This window comes from Vitis vinifera, chromosome 1 (genome assembly GCF_030704535.1).
Source record: "Vitis vinifera cultivar Pinot Noir 40024 chromosome 1, ASM3070453v1".
Taxonomy (NCBI): domain Eukaryota; kingdom Viridiplantae; phylum Streptophyta; class Magnoliopsida; order Vitales; family Vitaceae; genus Vitis; species Vitis vinifera.
Window position 1 is genome coordinate 663,644 of NC_081805.1, and position 17,981 is coordinate 681,624.

The following is a 17,981-nucleotide window of genomic DNA, read 5'->3' on the forward strand; positions in this document are numbered from 1 at the left end:
GAAAAACATACTATTTTTTCTATTTAGAAAAAGTTAAAATATTTAATTTTTTTCATTTAATAAAAATTTTATAATAAGTTATGAAAAAATAGAAAAACAAGTCACCTTAAAATATAAAAATAAATTATTTTCACTAAAAAATTAAAAAAACAAGCGCCTCTTAACCTTTTATAAATGCAAATTGGAAACCACTAAGAAATCCAGTTCGAACTTAAAAATTGGCCCAAGCCTATCCTGACAGGTTTGGGCCAACTATAGCCCAAATTTTTTTCAATGGCCCTAGATTAGGCTTCAGGTCAACGGGCCAAATTTACATTCATAATTTATGTAGGCTTTATTTTCATGAAATTTCAAAAGGCACAAATGAGATTTTAACATGTGGCGGCATTTGACACATTAACCTCTGCCCTTGCAACTTCTTCCAAACAACATTTTGTGCAGAAACCACCTGAACTGAACGCACTAAAACCAACACATTTTGTTACAAATGACATAACAGAAGCTGCAAATTTTAGCAGCTCCTCTACATTCAATTTTAAAATGTGTGGTTTCAATACCTTCATTATTTTATTTTATCTTTTCTCAATTTTTAGGGAGAATTCAGGAAGTTCTTGAACCATTGAACAGAGTTCTTGGGGTATCTCTTGAGCTTGTCCTTATAATCCACAAAGAAGAGACCAAACCTCGAAGTGAATCCAGCTCCCCACTCCCAATTATCTAACAGAGACCATACAAAATACCCTTTCACATTGCACCCGTCCTCTCTGCATCAACCAAAACCCAATGGTATTAGTTTTTATACCTTCTAAAACTGATTTAAGGTGGGCAAAAAACCCACTAAATTCATCGACTACAAAGAATCAAATCAAATCAAATCCAACCAAATTGATTTAATCCCTTTTCTGTTGATTATTTGAAATTTATCAATTTGATGAAAATCGCAAACTACAAATATCTTTGACAACATTTTCAAAAATAGTTCTCAAAAAACTATTTCAAAAACAAACCTTTTTTTTTTTAAACATTGACAACTAAATATGTTTTCATATTTTTTTGTTTTACTAAGCCTGTTCTGGAGAACAGTTACTGTTCAAAATCTATGTTTTTTTTCTCTAAAGCTAACCTTAATTATCTGAAATATTTAGAGAATTTGAGCCAAGTCTAAATAATTTTTACTTTGTCAAACTCAAAAAAGTAATTTTCATAATTTTGAAATTGTAAAAAATGTTATCACAAAAGATGTTTCAACGAGAGATAGGCATATAAAAAAAAAGTTTGACTAAGGAAGCCCTAACATGTGTCTACCTACAAAAAGATGATGAGTTACATACTTAATGGAAGCCAGCAAACTCTGCAGGTAGTCATCGTGGTATTTGATCCTTTTGTCATCCTTCAAAGCATCTTTAATAGGAGTCAATGGATTGTTTCCATCATCCATCCCTGCAAAAATCATTCAAAGGAGTAAGATTTAGCTTGTGGGTTCTCTTTTTATTGAATATTTAAAAAATAAATCTACAAAATAAATTTTAAGAACAATTGAAAAAAATAAATTTTAATTATTTTAAGAAATAAATATTTGTTTTAAAAATAAAATATAAAAAACGGTCTTTTTATCTTTCCATAAAGATACAATGGAAAAGTTTTCCAAGTGTTCTTCATTTTTTTAAATCGTTATTCAAAAAAAAATTATTAGACAGTATTTTCTAAGGTAAAAAAACAATTTTTCGTTTAAAAATAGAATTTTTAAATAGGCATGGCTTGTGTTTTAAGAAGAAAAAACTTGAGAAATGGGATGACTCCCAGTTCTTCCCAACACTCACCATTTTCAGTGATAATGACAGGAGGATTCCCATACTTTTGCTTGATGTAATTCATTAAGCTTCTCATCCCACGAGGTACTATATACAACCAGATGGAATTTGCCTGTAGCCCAACAAAACCACTTACTTTAGAAGACTTAAACCAACTGATAGAGCCATGGACTTGGACAGCAGATGCCAAACCCATCTATCTTTAGCTATGATTGATCAGAAAATTCATTAGCCCTAACCCCATTCACCAGAAAATGAAACAGTCTATCTCAGTTTTCTGCATTACATACCCTGTCTCCTATAGGTTGTCCATCTTTGCTGAAAGCTGAAAACAGAAACAGAAAGAGTACACCTAGTTAGCACTTAGCAGCACCCAGTATCACAAAAAAACTGAGTCAGGATCAAAACTCACGAAGGGTAATGGCCCCGCTGTCTGCCAGGGAATCGTTGAGTAGAAACCCAATCAAGTTGGTTGCATTGCTTTCTGCATAAAATGTTGTGTAGTGGTTTATGCCAACAAAATCCAAAGACCCTTTAAGGAGAGTAGACTCATCTCTGGTAAAGTTTGGCAACCGGCTTCCTACTCTATATTTCATGGACTTTGGATAATCCCCAAACATCAGAGGATCGATGAACCTGCAGTTATAGCAGAAGAATCCCTCTAAATAATGGGAAGTACTGTAAAGAGTCTCAGGGCTGTGAACAAGATTGAAGATGAACTGCTCCTTACCAGCCCAGCTGAAAATCCTGAGCTCTTTGAGTTGCTTCAATGTCCTCTGTAGAGTTCGTCTTCGGCTCAAACCAGATAACATCAAATGCCACACCAAGCGATCCCATCTGCTTAGCCTGCATAGCAAAAAAGGTTGACTGAATTCGTCCGTCTTCAAACCAAATGAGAAAACCCTTAACCCATCGTCCCTATACCTTGTACTTTTTTCGGTATATATCTGCCACAGTTGCATGGGAGAGGAGAACATGGTGTGCAACTATGTAAGGCTCAGTTGCAGAGTTTCCAGCCCTGCAGAAGAGGCGGAGGAGGATGGAACAATGGCCTGGTGCGTGCAGCCCTACATCATAGCCTTGGACTGTGAAGGTGTGTGGTTCATTGAATGTGATCCAGTGCTTCACCCTGTCACCAAACTGCTGAAAGCATGTCTCAGCGTAGAGGGCAAAGTCCTTTCTGTGAAAATGGCTCGAGTCAGTACAGAGAATTCCCCCAAATGGAAGAAAACACAATTCTGAGTTTTGGAAAATTGGTTACATGATCTGGGGGTCCAGCCATCCATTGTATTTGTCTTGCAAAGCTTGAGGGAGGTCCCAATGGTACAGTGTCACATATGGTTCAATCCCTGCATTTATGTGTTTATGAAATGTAATGAAAAACCCTTGATTTTTTTCCATATAATCCTGATGAACCTACCTTCTGCTATTAAGGCATTGATGAGCCTATTGTAATGGTCGACTCCTGCCTGATTTATTTTCCCGGTTCCATCTGCAGATAAGACCCCAATTGAAATCATCCACTTCTTTCCATGTAGATATTGTTTGCTACAAGTCTAATGAGTTCTATACAGATAAAAGAGTACCCGCAACATATATCATACTTAATTGTGTTCAACAGGACCTATCTAGTTCTATAGACTTCTTCCTTAACCAAACCAGGAAGAAATATGAGTTGCATGAATCAGCACCAAAGAAACTTACCAGGGAAAATCCGGGACCAGGATATGGAAAATCTGTAGGCATCCATTCCCATGTTCTTCATGAGTTGTACATCATCCTGGAATACAACAACCATGAAATTTAAGTACACAAAAGATGAAGAAATGATACTGCAGAAGGCTGTGTGATACATTAAATTTTGACTGTAAAAGTTACAAAATATTTATAGTAAGGTGAGATAATGTCAACTGGATCTCTTGGTAAAAGAAAACCGAATTGGAATCGATATGAATGGGGCTTACAGGGTATAGGTGGTAATGGTCCACAGCTACGTCTGCATTACTGAAGTCAAGTATCTTGCCTGCACCACAATTCAAGTCATTTGCATATTTTATTGGGGTTTTGAGAGACCAAGAAGTATTTTATAATATTTTTAAATTAAAATTAGAAGTTTGACAATGTTTTAAAATTTTAGAAAATAATTTTAATTAAATCTTCCAAAAAACATTTTCATTCCATAACATATTATCAATATATACAAACTCTTAACTAATTTCTATTAAAAGCATTTATGATAAATAAAAAAAAAAAAAAGCAACATGGTCATGGTGAAATTAAACTTTAAGATGTAACTCAATCTTTCTAAAAATAAAACAATCATCCCAAACAAAGTCTTTCAACTTTGATAAAAATAAAATAAAATAAAATTATATATAAAAAAATTATTTTAAAATTTATTTCCATTTTTCTTAGGATTTTAAAGATGAAGGTATAATATTTCAAACTTATTGGCCTCATAATAAAAAAATTAATCACCAGCTGTATGAGAAAAATTGTCCCACACGGACAGCCCCCTTTCATCCTCTTTCACGGCTCCTTCATACTGTCAACAAAATAATTCTTAAATTAATTAGTAATTGCAGGCATTATAAACAAGAGAAATTCCACGAGGAAAGTCATATATATATATATATATATATATATATAGTTAGTTAGTTTTAAAACTCCAAAAAATTACTTCTCAATGTCTCATTTGTTGGATCGATTCGGTCTATCCATTTGGACATACAAACCCAATTCTAGCATTTATATACATATTCAATGATGGTAAAAACGATTTTGATATAGAACTTTTTATCAATAAATTTATCAAGAATTAATTAACATTTAAATATAAATATAAATTTTGATATAGAACTTTTGATCAAGAATTAATTAACATTTAAATATAAATAAAAAATTATTATATTCTTGATAATTCATAGCGATTTTGAAAGAAAAGTTATTCAACTATCTCGACTTTGAAATTTTGTCAGAAATATAATTTTTTATAAGAGTTTATTTATTTATTAATTTATTACTTTCCAAGTTGAATAAAAGTTTTTGAAAGGCATCTAGATAAAAATCTATTTAAATAATTTGATGGATAATGCGGACGAAACTTTTATTATATTATAATAATAAAATTAGAACTTTGACTTCATTTTGGTTTTTATAAAAGTAAATGACAAAAAAATGCAATTATACCATTATTAAATTAATGATAAAATAAAATAAAATAAATAGTTTTTATCCTAAAAATGATTAATTTCATTCAACTTGGATTTGAGTTAAATACATCTCATATCTATTAATTTAAAATTGGATTATTTGATTAAAATGATCTTTCAAAACCCAAAATTTAACCTCCCACCCTTTTTTAATATCATTTGGACAAAAATATCATCATTATTTTCTTATAAAAATAATCATTTCTTTTCAAACCTATATGTAAATATTTAAAATAAAAAAAATACATTTATGTCAAAATTTGATTACTTGTTCAAACAAAATATGGAAAGTGTTAGATTTCCGATTTTGGGATTATTTTATTCATTTTAATTAAATATTTCTTTAAAATTTTATTAAATATCTCAATTCTCCTTTTTATTTGTTTTCAAACTTATATGTAAATATTTAAAATAAAAAAAATACATTTATGTCAAAATTTGATTACTTGTTCAAACAAAATATGGAAAGTGTTAGATTTCTGATTTTGAGATTATTTTATTCATTTTAACTAAATATTTCTTTAAAATTTTATTAAATATCTCAATTCTCCTTTTTATTTGATATTTTTTTTCTTATTTTGTCTTTAATCTAAAATAAGAAAAAGTATTTAATGCATTTTCAAATCAATTTATTAAAACTTAAAAGGGAGGAGATCGAAATTAAGCCCATTTATGCGGGAGAAAAATATGCATGGCAGTCAAAACCCCGGAAAAATTCTCGTTCACGGCGTGTACCCGCCATTTGGTAACAGTTTATTTCACATAATGACAAATTTGTCCTTTCCGGGCACACTTCTCTAAGCAACTCACTCCTTCACGGGAGGCAATAAATTAAAAATAAAAATAAAAAATGGAAACTGGAACTAACCTGGAAAGCAGAAGAGGCAGTCCCGAAGACGAACCCCTTCGGGAAGCTTCCTCTGGTGATATTTTCCGATAGGCATGGTCGAAGCGACACCAGAAAGGCCGCAACTGTGAACAAACAGATGAATCTCCCGAACGCCATTGCTTTCTGCACTCGGATCAGAGAGAAAGAGATCTACAAATTGTGGTGCTCAGAGCGCTTAATATGATTTATAGAAAGAGTAGATTGAGATTGGAAGACAAGAAATGAGTGGTGGGACAAAGCGAGATGAGTGGTTGAGGAAAAAAAACAAAAAAGATGGTGGCGATAACGGTAGTGATAGTGGTGGTGGTGGGCGCTGGGAAATATCAAGTCTTGGATTCACACTGGTACGAGTTCATACTTCATACAGAGACGAATAAACAAAGGGTGAGGCAGAGGCAGCTTTGCTTTTGGGCGTCAGCTTGCTTTACTCTAAAGCCCATTGCTTTCTTCTTTTATAGCTGTTTCCGTGTTTTCAATCTGAATCCTTGTTTTATTAACACTACCCATCCAATCAGCTGACTCCCGTTTCACTCATCATTTTCTTGAGAATCTACATTCTCGAGAATAGTTGATAGTTTCTTTTTTTGACTCTAGCGCAAGGCTAAAAGTCTAAAAGCGGTGATTTTCTATAAAATAATAATAATAATAACAAGTACAATATACCAACCTCGTACGTATTTCAAAATAGAGTAATTAGAATAATAACAGATATCATTGGTAACAGCTCCAGCAGCATTTAAAATGAACCAAAGAATTTGCATATGATATGATGATTATTATTAATTTACTCTTATGTAAAAGTTTCTTTAGAAACTTTTTTTGAAAACAACACTTTATTTAAGAAAAGAATTTCAATTTTAAAAACATATTTGATATTGTAAAATAAAAGAATGGGGAGAAAAAATAATTGTTTAATTGTTAGCTCTTTATTTATTAATTCATAAACCCATAAAAGATAATACCAATATGATAAAAGTACAAATATGGTAATAATGTTATCATTCATAAATTATCATAAATATTTATAACTTTCCCGAATCACTCTTAGAAAATGCCTTATTAAAAACATTCCCCTTGAATGACAATCACTCTTAGAAAATGCCTTATTAAAATTTGTCTGGAAAAATCTTATAGAAAAAGCCTTCGTTAAAAATCTTGTTAGTAAAATTCATTGGCACAAATCCTCGACAAAAAAAAAAAATAGAAATGGTACAACACAATAATATTCTTATTAATTTAATCCCCTCATATTGACATGATTATATGTTTTTTGGTAGCTTATGGAGATATTTGAGTTAGCACATTCTAGTGAACTTCTTGAGTACTATAGTTGACAATGCCCTTGTGAATGAGTCTACTAAATTGTTACTTGATGTTTCTTATTAAATTGCAATTTCACTATTGTTCTAGAGCTAATGAATGTAAAAGAACTTGAGCGATATATGTTTAATTCTATCACCCTTAATGCATCATTTTTTAATTTGTCCAATGCATACAATTTCATTTTCATATAGTATTTCGAATTATCTTTAATGGGAGATAGTTTGCATGACTCTCAAATATATAGGATTATAAATCTCAACCACACATATTTCCAACTTGTTTCTTGCTTCATGAATTAAAAAAGTAACTATTATTATCTACTTGTATAGAATCATTAGAAAACTGGAAAATTAGTATACGAGCTAGTAGCAAGTACTTACTCCTTTCCTTTGGACTCCAATGTCTTTTTCTAGTAACTTCATAAAAAAAATTGATATATCTTATTTTATATAATTTACCAAATACATCAATGGCCCAATTGCACCAAGATAAGGTACTTTTAGACCAAGCTGTTCTTCATTGTCCTCTGTAGGATGAAATAAGTCTTCGTTTACTTTAAGTGAACAAGCAATTATTGGAGACTTAGTGGATATGATTTATTTATAAGAAAGTGCTTTAAGACTTTCTTTGTATATATTAATAATTAACTAACATTTTATTTGAAAGGTATATGATTTGTAGACTAAGACAAAATTTTATTTTTTTCAAGATCTTTTATTTCAAATTTACTTTTCAAATAGTCAATTATTCTTGTGAGGTCAAGAGTTCCAACAAGATTCAAATATTCCACATATACTATAATAATTGCAAATCCAATTGTTGATTTCTTAATGAATATGAATAGACAAATAAGATAATATATTGATCATTCCCTAATTAAATATTCACCGAGGTAATTATATGACATACCTTTGGATTACTTAATTCATATAAGGATCTTTGTAACTTAATTGAACATATGTTATAATGTTTCGAATTAGTTGCTTCATGGATTTATATATATATATATATATATCCATATAAATATGTAGTAACAACATCCATGAGATGCATATTCAAACCATTTGAGACTGCTATACAAATGAATCATAAGAAAGTATATTTCCTCTTAGTTAATGTTGGAATTAGAGAGAGAATTATTGAGAAACAATGGCTTAACTTTTCCATTGATTAAGAATAAATATATATATACACAAAAATGGGCATTGTCGTGGGTTATCCAAGACACAAAAATAGGAAATAATCCTAAAATTAGGGAATTACAAAAAAAAAAAAAAAAGAAACGATCCTAGAATTAGGGAATTACAATAAAAATAGGAAATTATAACTATTGTAATGAATTCTCTAATGGTTAACAATAGGCCTCTATAAGAAACCTTGAGCTATGAGTCACTTTATATTCCATGATTTCATTTTTCTCATTGCACTTTCTTACAAATACCCATTTATATTCAACAAGTTTGACAACTTCAGGCATGTGAACTATAGATTCAAATACTTCTCATTTTTCTAATCTAATTATTTCTAGATAGATTCTTTTCATTTTGGTCAATCGTTTTTATGTTGACATTCTTCTACACTCTATGGTTCAAGGTTATTATCATTTCTTCTAACGTCAATGACCATTTAGAAAGAGAATATATTGTCTATAATAAAGGTAATTTAATTCTTTTTTTTTAATGTAAATAACTAATTAAGATCTCATCATTATTAGGTATTTGTACCTTAATAGAAGTTAATTGTGTAATATATGTCTCTTATGAGGTTACTTATTCAATATATGTCTCTTCAAGGACTAGTTGTTTTATTTGAGTCTCTTCGCGGGCTATTTTTTTCATTTGTGTCTCTTCAAGGAAAATTGAATCTTTTTATCTAATAGTCTATCTTGTTTCAAGTGTGCCTTACACTCATTATTTAATTTTCTTTTAGTGACATCAATCCGTTCTAGAATATTCACAGTTACTATAAATGATTTCGATCATCACTTTCTTTGCATCGACAAATACCTTTGATAATTGATTTGCAAGTCCTTGCAAATAATAACTTTTTAAACTTTCAATTCACATTGATTAGTATGAGGATTAAGATGAGTCAAAGTCAATGCATTCAAAATAGTTTCACGTCATTCTTCTGAAATCAGTTTTTCTCCCCCTAATGACGAGAAAATTGTCTCATTAAAATGATAATATGCATAGCATTATCATTTTACATTTTAAGTGTATAGGTAGACTAATCACTAGATAAAAACTTTTGGTTTTATAATGTAAGTTCATACGACTTTATAGTGAATTAATGCATCAATGTTTATCCCGGAGAACCATGTTAGTCTTGTAAGATTTTTCTAGATTAGTATAAAATGTTATTCACATAGAATCAAGTACTATTAGTGATATAGTATAAGTTCTTTTGAAGCTTTTAATCAAGTTTTATTGTCTGATATAATATTAACATAGTTGTTATAATGTTATATAATTATTATAACAAGATTTTCATCAAAATGATTAGTTATAAAGACCTCCCTCTTCTAGGGTTGAATAAATCTTATTATAGAGGAAGAGTTAAAATCAACATAAAAATACCAATTATTGATGAAGACCTAACTTAATAAATTGTGTAAAAGTAATGAGAACATATCTAGCACAACAAAACAAATATGAAAAAGATTATTTAAAGTTATATATTTTTTAAATAGCTCACATATTTAATTTCGTAAATGTGAAGCAATTTTTGCATGAAATAACTAAAAAGTATTTTAATAATCAAATTAATTGTAACAATAGATCAATAATGTCTTATTCAATTGTTATTATGATATAAGTCAATGAGCAAAAATTAATTTATAGATCAAAATTTCAAAAGAATGTATCATGATATAAAACATCTTGCCATTTGTCGATGTCTCATACTTTTTAATTGAAATGCCCAAAATATATCTAAATGTATATGCAAAGATAAAACAAAATATATTTAAAACAATAGTTGAACTTATTGTAATTTCAAAATTATTATTGGATAATAAAATTATTACATTAGTAAAAACACCATATGTGGAAACATGCAATAATATACATTATTTTATATAATTAAAAAAATTTCAATCCCCAAAAACAAACGTTTTAAAGAAAATTGACATATAAAATCAAATTATTGATCATACGATCAAATTATCTATTTCACATATATTCAAAACAATTATATAATAAAAAATTTCAAAAATATCTTTAGAAAATTCAATCATAAATCAAATATATACTTTATACATATTTATACAAGTTTTTATATATTTAAAATATATAAAAACAAAATTTTTATTTTTCATCAAACATGAAATTAAAATATGCATATTAGAATTAAGAAGATTTCCTTAAATTTATACCATAAAATCAAAATAATAATATTATATTAATATCAAATTTCTAAAAATTATAAAATATGTCAACATAGATATTCATGTACAACATCTTATGAAATGTTAATGTTCAAAACGAAATCCTTTCATATTTGAATAAATATCTTTTAGATTTAAATAAGGAAAAAATAAATATGGTAATATGTAAACTAGACTTTAAAGTCTATCTATATAAATAAAATATTTATGTCCATATTTTTTATAAACAAGATCTATAAAAAAGAATATCACATCATAATTAATAAATGATGTGTTAGGAAAACTAATTTTTTTAATATAATTTTCAATATTTTCAACACATAATTTCAAACTTTTTTTTGGTATAAGCACATGCTTTTTAGAATATTTAAAAATTGAAATCTTATATAAAAAAATAAAAAGATACTATGTGGAATTTTCAAAATGTAAGTATTTATGCTATCCAAAACACCCAACTGTTTATATGAAGGATAAACATATTTTACTCTAAATATTGGAAAATAAAGATTAAAATTATTCTCAATTATTATATCATATAAAAAAATCTATTGTATATCAAACAACCAAAATATAAGATATTCCAAAATATCATCTCTAATACAATATCATCTCTAATACAAGATATTAAACATAAATATCACGTCTTCGTGCAATATAAAATTTCACTTTCATATGCAGGTATTTCTACCAATAACTTTAAGTAACTTTTGGCTATAAGAGATCAAAAAAAATTATTAATCAATTACCTATTTTTTATAATTTGATATACAAAATATTTTTTTATATAATATTTAAATATTATCTACATGTTTATTATAAATTTTGGTTACATAAATTTTATAAAATCGTACAAAAATGTTAATTAACAATTTTGTTCTCTATAACTTCTAGTTAGAAGAAAATACTTAATTTTTTTTTATCATGTATAAAAAATATATCCTTTTATTAGGATCAAAAATATTAATTTTCTCTCTTTTTTTTTTTAAATCATGTATCTTACTACAAAAAATACTTTGAGTTATATTTTTAATAAAACCTAATGGAAGTGTTATCTATGGAAGCATCAAAACCCTAAAAGCATGCAAAGAAAAAATCTGAATCATATAAATAAAAAAATGTTATGAGATCCAAATCAATGGTCATTGAAATAGGATCAAGCATCCTGTTTACCCATTCTCCAAGAAGAAGGGACTGAATTCACCATATTTTTCGGAATGTGCCATGGATGAAAAACAAAGAATGTGTCTCCTACAATATGTCTAATATTTACAGCAAATATTAGTGTTTGATTCATTGTTGGTTTAGGAAATAATGGTGAGTTTTTTCTCCATTTGTTCGAGTCTTTTCTTACTAGTATCATGGACCGAGAGACCCTCAAATTGTTTTAAGTTGCAAGGATCCTGGTGGAGTTTATTTCTCTTCAATTTTCTCTCCTTCCAAACAACATTTTGTGCAGAAACCACTTGAAATGAATGCACCAAAAACAACACATTCTTTTACAAATGGCACAACAGAAGCTGCAAATTCTTGCAGCGCCTCTACATTCAATTTGTGTTGGTAGAATGTGTGGTTTGAATAGCTTCATTATTTTATTTTATTTTTTTCCACAATTTTTAGGGAGAATTCAAGAAGTTCTTAAACCATTGAACAGAATTCTTGGGGTATCTCTTGAGCTTGTCCTTATAATCCACAAAGAAGAGACCAAACCTTGAAGTAAATCCAGCTCCCCACTCCCAATTATCTAACAGAGACCATACAAAATACCCTTTCACATTGCACCCATCCTCTCTGCATCAACCAAAACCCAATGGTGTTAGTTTTTATACCTTCTAAAACTGATGTAATTAAGCCCATTTTTGTTACTTATTTGAAATTCATCAATTTGATGAAAGTGGGAATCGATGGGTATATTTGGAAACATTTTCAAAAATGGTTTTATGTGTTTTAGAATAAAAGTTTGTTTCAAAATTTTGAATATTTTCAACCCATTTATTATGTTTTTAAACATTTTTTAAAAATAATTTTTATTTATAATGTTTTATTTTTTATCATTCTTTATATTTATACAATTATTATTTTTATAATAACCCTTAAAAATTAAGTAAAACCAATGAAAAAAAAATTAAAATATGTTATTTTCTATTCTAAAAAAAAAAAGACTGCCCTCAAAAGCTAACCCTAATTGTTTGAAATATTTAGAGAATATGATTTAACTCCAAATAATCTTGACTTAGTAAAACTTAAAAGGTAACTTCCATAATTTTGAAATTGTAAATTCAACCTAACAAAGTTATCCATAGTATTTTGTCTCGAAATATTTAGAAAAATTTCCCTAGTCAATTTTTTTTATATATAGTTTGTATTTAGGGATTTGGCGTAAAAGCTAGTGTTTTTATATGCTTAATGGGGTTAGTTTGGTTAAAGGAATTAAATTGGTTCTAATCGACTTCAATGGAACCAAAATTGACCAATTTGGTTCAACCTTTAAATTGATTGAGAATCGACCTAACGAAACCCTAACAAAATGGAACTACAAAAAGATGATGAGTTACATACTTAATGGAAGCCAGCAAACTCTGAAGGTAGTCATTGTGGTATTTGATCCTTTTCTCATCCTTCAAAGCATCTTTAATAGGGATAAATGGATTGTTTGCATCATCCATTCCTGCAAAAACCATTCAAAGGAGTAAGATTTAGCTTGTGAGTACTCGTGTCTTATTTTTATTTATTTTTTATAAAGGTAGAATGTATCAAAAAAATTTATAAAGAAAACAACCAAAAACCCTTCGAGACTTCAAAATTGTTCTTGTTAAGAGTTTATAAGACAGTATTTTCTAAGTTGAAAAAAAAATAAAAATAAAAAACTAATTTTAATAACAGTTGTAGAATAGGCATGGTTTGTGTTTTAAGAAGAAAAAACTTGAGAAATGGAATGACTCCCAATTCTTCCCAACACTGACCATTTTCAGTGATGATGATAGGAGGATTCCCATACTTTTGCTTGATGTAATTCATTAAGCTTCTCATCCCACGAGGTACTATATACAACCAGATAGAATTTGCCTGCAACCCAACAAAATCACTTTATTTTAGAATACTTAAACCAACTGATAGAGCCATGGACTTGGACAGCAGATGCCAGATGCCAGATGCCAAATGCCAAATGCCAAACCCATCTCTTTTTGGCTATGATTGATCAGAAAAATCGTTAGGCCTAATCCCATTCACCAGAAAATGAAACAGTCTATCTCAGTTTTCTGCATTACATACCCTGTCTCCTATAGGTTGTCCATCTTTGCTGAAAGCTGAAAACAGAAACAAAAAGAGTACACCTAGTTAGCAGTAATCAGTATCACAAAATAACTGAGTCAGGATCAAAACTTACGAAGGGTAATGGCCCTGCTGTCTGCCAGGGAATCGTTGAGTAGCATCCCAGTCAAGTTGTTTGCATCGTATTCTGCATAAAATGTTGTGTAGTGGTTTATGCCAACAAAATCCAAAGACCCTTTAAGGAGAGCAGACTCATCTCTGGTAAAGTTTGGCAACCGGCTTCCTACTCCATCTTTCAGGGACTTTGGATAATCCCCATACATCAGAGGGTCAATAAACCTGCAGTTACAGCAGAAGAATCCCTTTAAATAATGGAAAGTACTGTAAAGAGTCTCAGGGCTGTGAACAAGATGGAAGATGAACTGCTCCTTACCAGCCCAGCTGAAAATCCTGAGCTCTTTGAGTTGCTTCAATGTCCTCTGTAGAGTTCGTCTTTGGTTCGAACCATATAACATCAAATGCCACACCAAGTGATCCCTGCTGCTTAGCCTGCATAGCTAAAAAGTAACTGAGTTCATCCTTCATTTATTCCTTCTTCAAAGTTTTGAGTCCAAATGACAAAATCTATCATCTCTATACCTTGTACTTTTTATGGTATATATCAGCCACAGTTGCATGAGAGAGGAGGACATGATGGGCAACTATGTAAGGTTCAGTTGCAGAGTTTCCAGCCCTGCAGAACAAGAATAGGGGGATGGAGCACCTACCCGGTGCCTGCAGTCCTATATCATAGCCTTGGACTGTGAAGGTGTGTGGCTCATTGAATGTGATCCAGTGCTTCACCCTGTCACCAAACTGCTGAAAGCATGTCTCTGCGTAGAGGGCAAAGTCCTTTCTGCGAAATAGCTCAAGTCAGTACAGGGAATTTCCCAAAATGGAAAACACAATTCTGAGTTTTGGCCATCAGTTACATGATCTGGGGGTCCAGCCATCCATTGTATTTGTCTTCCAAAGTTTGAGGGAGGTCCCAATGGTACAGTGTCACATATGGTTCAATCCCTGCATTAATATGTGTTCATAAAATGTAGCGAAAACCCTTAATTTTTTCCATATAATCCTGATGAGCCTACCTTTTGCTATTAAGGCATTGATGAGCCTATTGTAATGGTCGACTCCTGCCTGATTTATTTTCCCGGTTCCATCTGCAGATAAGACCCCAATTGAAATCATCCACTTCTTTCCATGTAGATATTGTTTGCTACAAGTCTAATGAGTTCTATACAGATAAAAGAGTACCAGCAACATATATCATACTTAATTGTGTTCAACAGGACCTATATATCTAGTTCTATAGACTTCTTCCTTAACCAAACCAGCTGGAAGAAATATGAGTTGCATGAATCAGCACCAAAGAAACTTACCAGGGAAAATCCGGGACCAGGATATGGAAAATCTGTAGGCATCCATTCCCATGTTCTTCATGAGTTGTATATCATCCTGGAATACAACCACCATGAAATTTAAGTACACAAAAGATGAAGAAATGATACTGCAAAAGGCTGTGTGATACATTAAATTTTGACTGTAAAAGTTACAAAATATCTATAGTAAGGTGAGATAATGTCAACTGGATCTCTTGGTAAAAGAAAACCGAATTGGAATGGGTATGAATGGGCTTACAGGGTATAGGTGGTAATGGTCCACAGCTACATCTGCATTACTGAAGTCAAGTATCTTGCCTGCACCACAATTCAAGTCATTTGCATATTTTATTGGCAAATAATCTAAAATAAATTTTATATATATTCTGAAAAAAAACATATATATATTCTTAATGGGCTGATTGGAGGGTAAAAGATTGGGCTCCAATTGGCTCCCGGTCCAACTTTGTTACGGTGGTAACCACACTAGTAAGTAGTAACCCATTTTCAACTCAGGTTCAATAAATAATTAAGGCACAGTTTGGATTAGTTTTTAAAGAGTCAATTTTTTTTAATTAAGTTTTCCAAAATAACATTTTCATTACGGATGTGTATATATATATACTCTAACTAATTTCTAATAAAAAAGCATTTATGATAAAAATACTATGGAATGTGCCTCTATCTTTTTAAAATAAATCAATTATCCCAAAAAATTTATTTTATAATAATTCTAGAAAAAGTTTTTAATATTTTTAATTTTTAAAATTTTTTACCATTTAAGTATTAAAAATTCTAAAAACGTTTTTTAAAATTACTTTCAAACGAGTTTTAAATCTTTATTTGATAATAATAAAAAATTATATACTTAAAAAAAATTTAAAATCCATTTCTTTTTTGTTTTAGGATTTAAAAAATGAAGGTATAATATTTCAAACTTAAGAAAAAAAATCAATCACCAGCTGTATGAGAAAAATTGTCCCACACGGTCAGCCCCCTTCCATCCTCTTTCACGGCTCCTTCATACTGTCACCAAAATAATTCTTAAATTAATTAGTAATTACAGACATTATAAATAGCCGAAAATTGAGAATTAATTCTTTTAAATTTTAAATTTTTTTCCATCATGTTTCTTCTATTCTCAAAAATTAATATATATATATATATATATAATTATTATATTTTTGGTAATTCATAGTGATTTTGAAAGAAAAGTTAACCGATTATCTAGATTTTTAAAATTTTGTCAATAATATATATTTTTTATAAGAGATCATTTATTTATTAATTGATTACTTTTAAAGTTTAATAAGAGTTTTGAGAAGCGTCCCGACAAAAATCTATTCAAACAATTTTATGAAATAATTAATGCCTATGAAACTTTTATTTTATTAAAATAATAAAATTAGAGCTTTGTCTTCATTTTGGTTTTTATCAGAGTAAATGACAAAAATGGCAATTATGCTATTATTAAAAAAATGACAAAAAGTAAAAATAAAAAAATAAATAGTTTTTATTTTAAAATTAAATTTTTCATTCCAGAGAAAAATATGCATGGCCGTCAAAATCGCAAGAAAAAATGCGCTGCACAAAAATGTTCCTTTTCGATTCTCGCGTTCGTGGCGTGTACCCGCCATTTGGCAAGAGTATATTTCACATAATGACAAATTCACCCTTTCCCCTCACACTTCTCTAAGCGACTCACTCCTTCACGGGAGGCAATAAATTAAAAAATAAAAAATAAATAAAATAAACAAAGAAAAAAAGGGAAGGATTGTTTAGGAAGTAGGGTCACAGGACATAAATGAATTTAGTGTTTGTTTTCCGAGAAAAGAAAAAAAAAAAGAAGAAAAAGGAAACTGAAACTAACCTGGAAAGCAGAAGAGGCAGTCCCGAAGACGAACCCCTTCGGAAAGCTTCCTCTGGTGATATTTTCCGATAGGCATTGCCGAAGCGACACCAGAACCACCGCAACCGTGAACAAACCGATGAATCTTCCGAACGCCATTGCTTTCTGCCTTCGGACTAGAGAGAGAGAGATCTATAAATCGTGGTGCTCAGAGGGCTTAATATGATTTATAGAAAGAGTAGGTTGAGATTGGAAGATAAAAAAATGAGCGGTGGGACAAAGCAAGTTGGGTGACAGGGAAAAAAAATGATGGTGGTGGTGGACGGATTCACACCGGTATGAGCTCATACAGAGAAGCTTTTGGGCATTAGCTTGCTTTTAATCTAGAGCCCATTGCTTTCTTCTTTTATAGTTGTTTCCGTGTTTCCAATCCTAGTGTTTGTTTTATTAACACCACCCATCTAATCAGCCGACTCCAATTTCTATTGTTAAGTAATGTAATGAGTTATATTTTCTGTATATGGAAATATTCCTTTGCCTCAGACCTTGACACGTGTATTATTTGTTGGAGTTTCTCTCTTATAATACTCCTTTTCTACACTAAATAAATTGTAATACTCATCATTTTCTCGAGAATCTATATTCTCGAGAATAGTTACTCCCCCAATAGTATACAATATAATTTTTTGCATAAATTAAAATAGAATTACTTTTCATAGAGGATAGGAAAAAAAATTATTTTCATAATTGAGTTCATAAATAAAATTTCTAACACAAATAAAAATTATTTTGGTAAAGTACATATTCATGGTCTTTTA

The 17,981-nt window shown here is 30.0% G+C and overlaps 2 protein-coding genes across 2 annotated transcripts; both read right to left on the bottom strand.

Moving 5' to 3' along the window:
- Positions 1-309: 309 nt before the first annotated feature.
- LOC100247567 (beta-glucosidase 40) lies at positions 310-6,372 on the bottom strand. The gene is made up of 13 exons (XM_010651196.3): positions 5,892-6,372; positions 4,290-4,356; positions 3,776-3,834; positions 3,516-3,591; positions 3,232-3,303; positions 3,073-3,160; positions 2,736-2,991; positions 2,542-2,657; positions 2,224-2,447; positions 2,102-2,136; positions 1,821-1,923; positions 1,332-1,440; positions 310-764 (listed from the first exon to the last, which is right to left on the bottom strand). Exons 1-13 carry the CDS (start codon positions 6,027-6,029, stop codon positions 590-592), a joined length of 1,518 nt encoding a protein of 505 aa, XP_010649498.1. The 5' UTR covers positions 6,030-6,372; the 3' UTR covers positions 310-589.
- Positions 6,373-12,236: 5,864 nt separating this feature from the next.
- BG1 (beta-glucosidase) lies at positions 12,237-17,322 on the bottom strand. Its single transcript, NM_001281232.1, is given in 13 exon segments — positions 12,237-12,411; positions 13,180-13,288; positions 13,584-13,686; positions 13,894-13,928; positions 14,009-14,232; positions 14,327-14,442; positions 14,533-14,788; positions 14,865-14,952; positions 15,024-15,095; positions 15,315-15,390; positions 15,574-15,632; positions 16,274-16,340; positions 17,185-17,322. Coding segments are annotated over 13 exon segments (1,518 nt in total).
- Between the last annotated feature and the right edge of the window lie 659 nt (positions 17,323-17,981).

Bases quoted from the DNA above. Each gene is read 5' to 3' on its own strand.
- LOC100247567 (XM_010651196.3), bottom strand. From the start codon at position 6,029: ATGGCGTTCGGGAGATTCATCTGTTTGTTCACAGTTGCGGCCTTTCTG. The intron at 3,835-4,289 runs GTGATTAATTTT...ATTGTGGTGCAG, and splicing joins CAATTTTTCTCATACAGCTG to GCAAGATACTTGACTTCAGT. The intron at 3,161-3,231 runs GTAGGTTCATCA...ACATAAATGCAG, and splicing joins CAATGCCTTAATAGCAGAAG to GGATTGAACCATATGTGACA.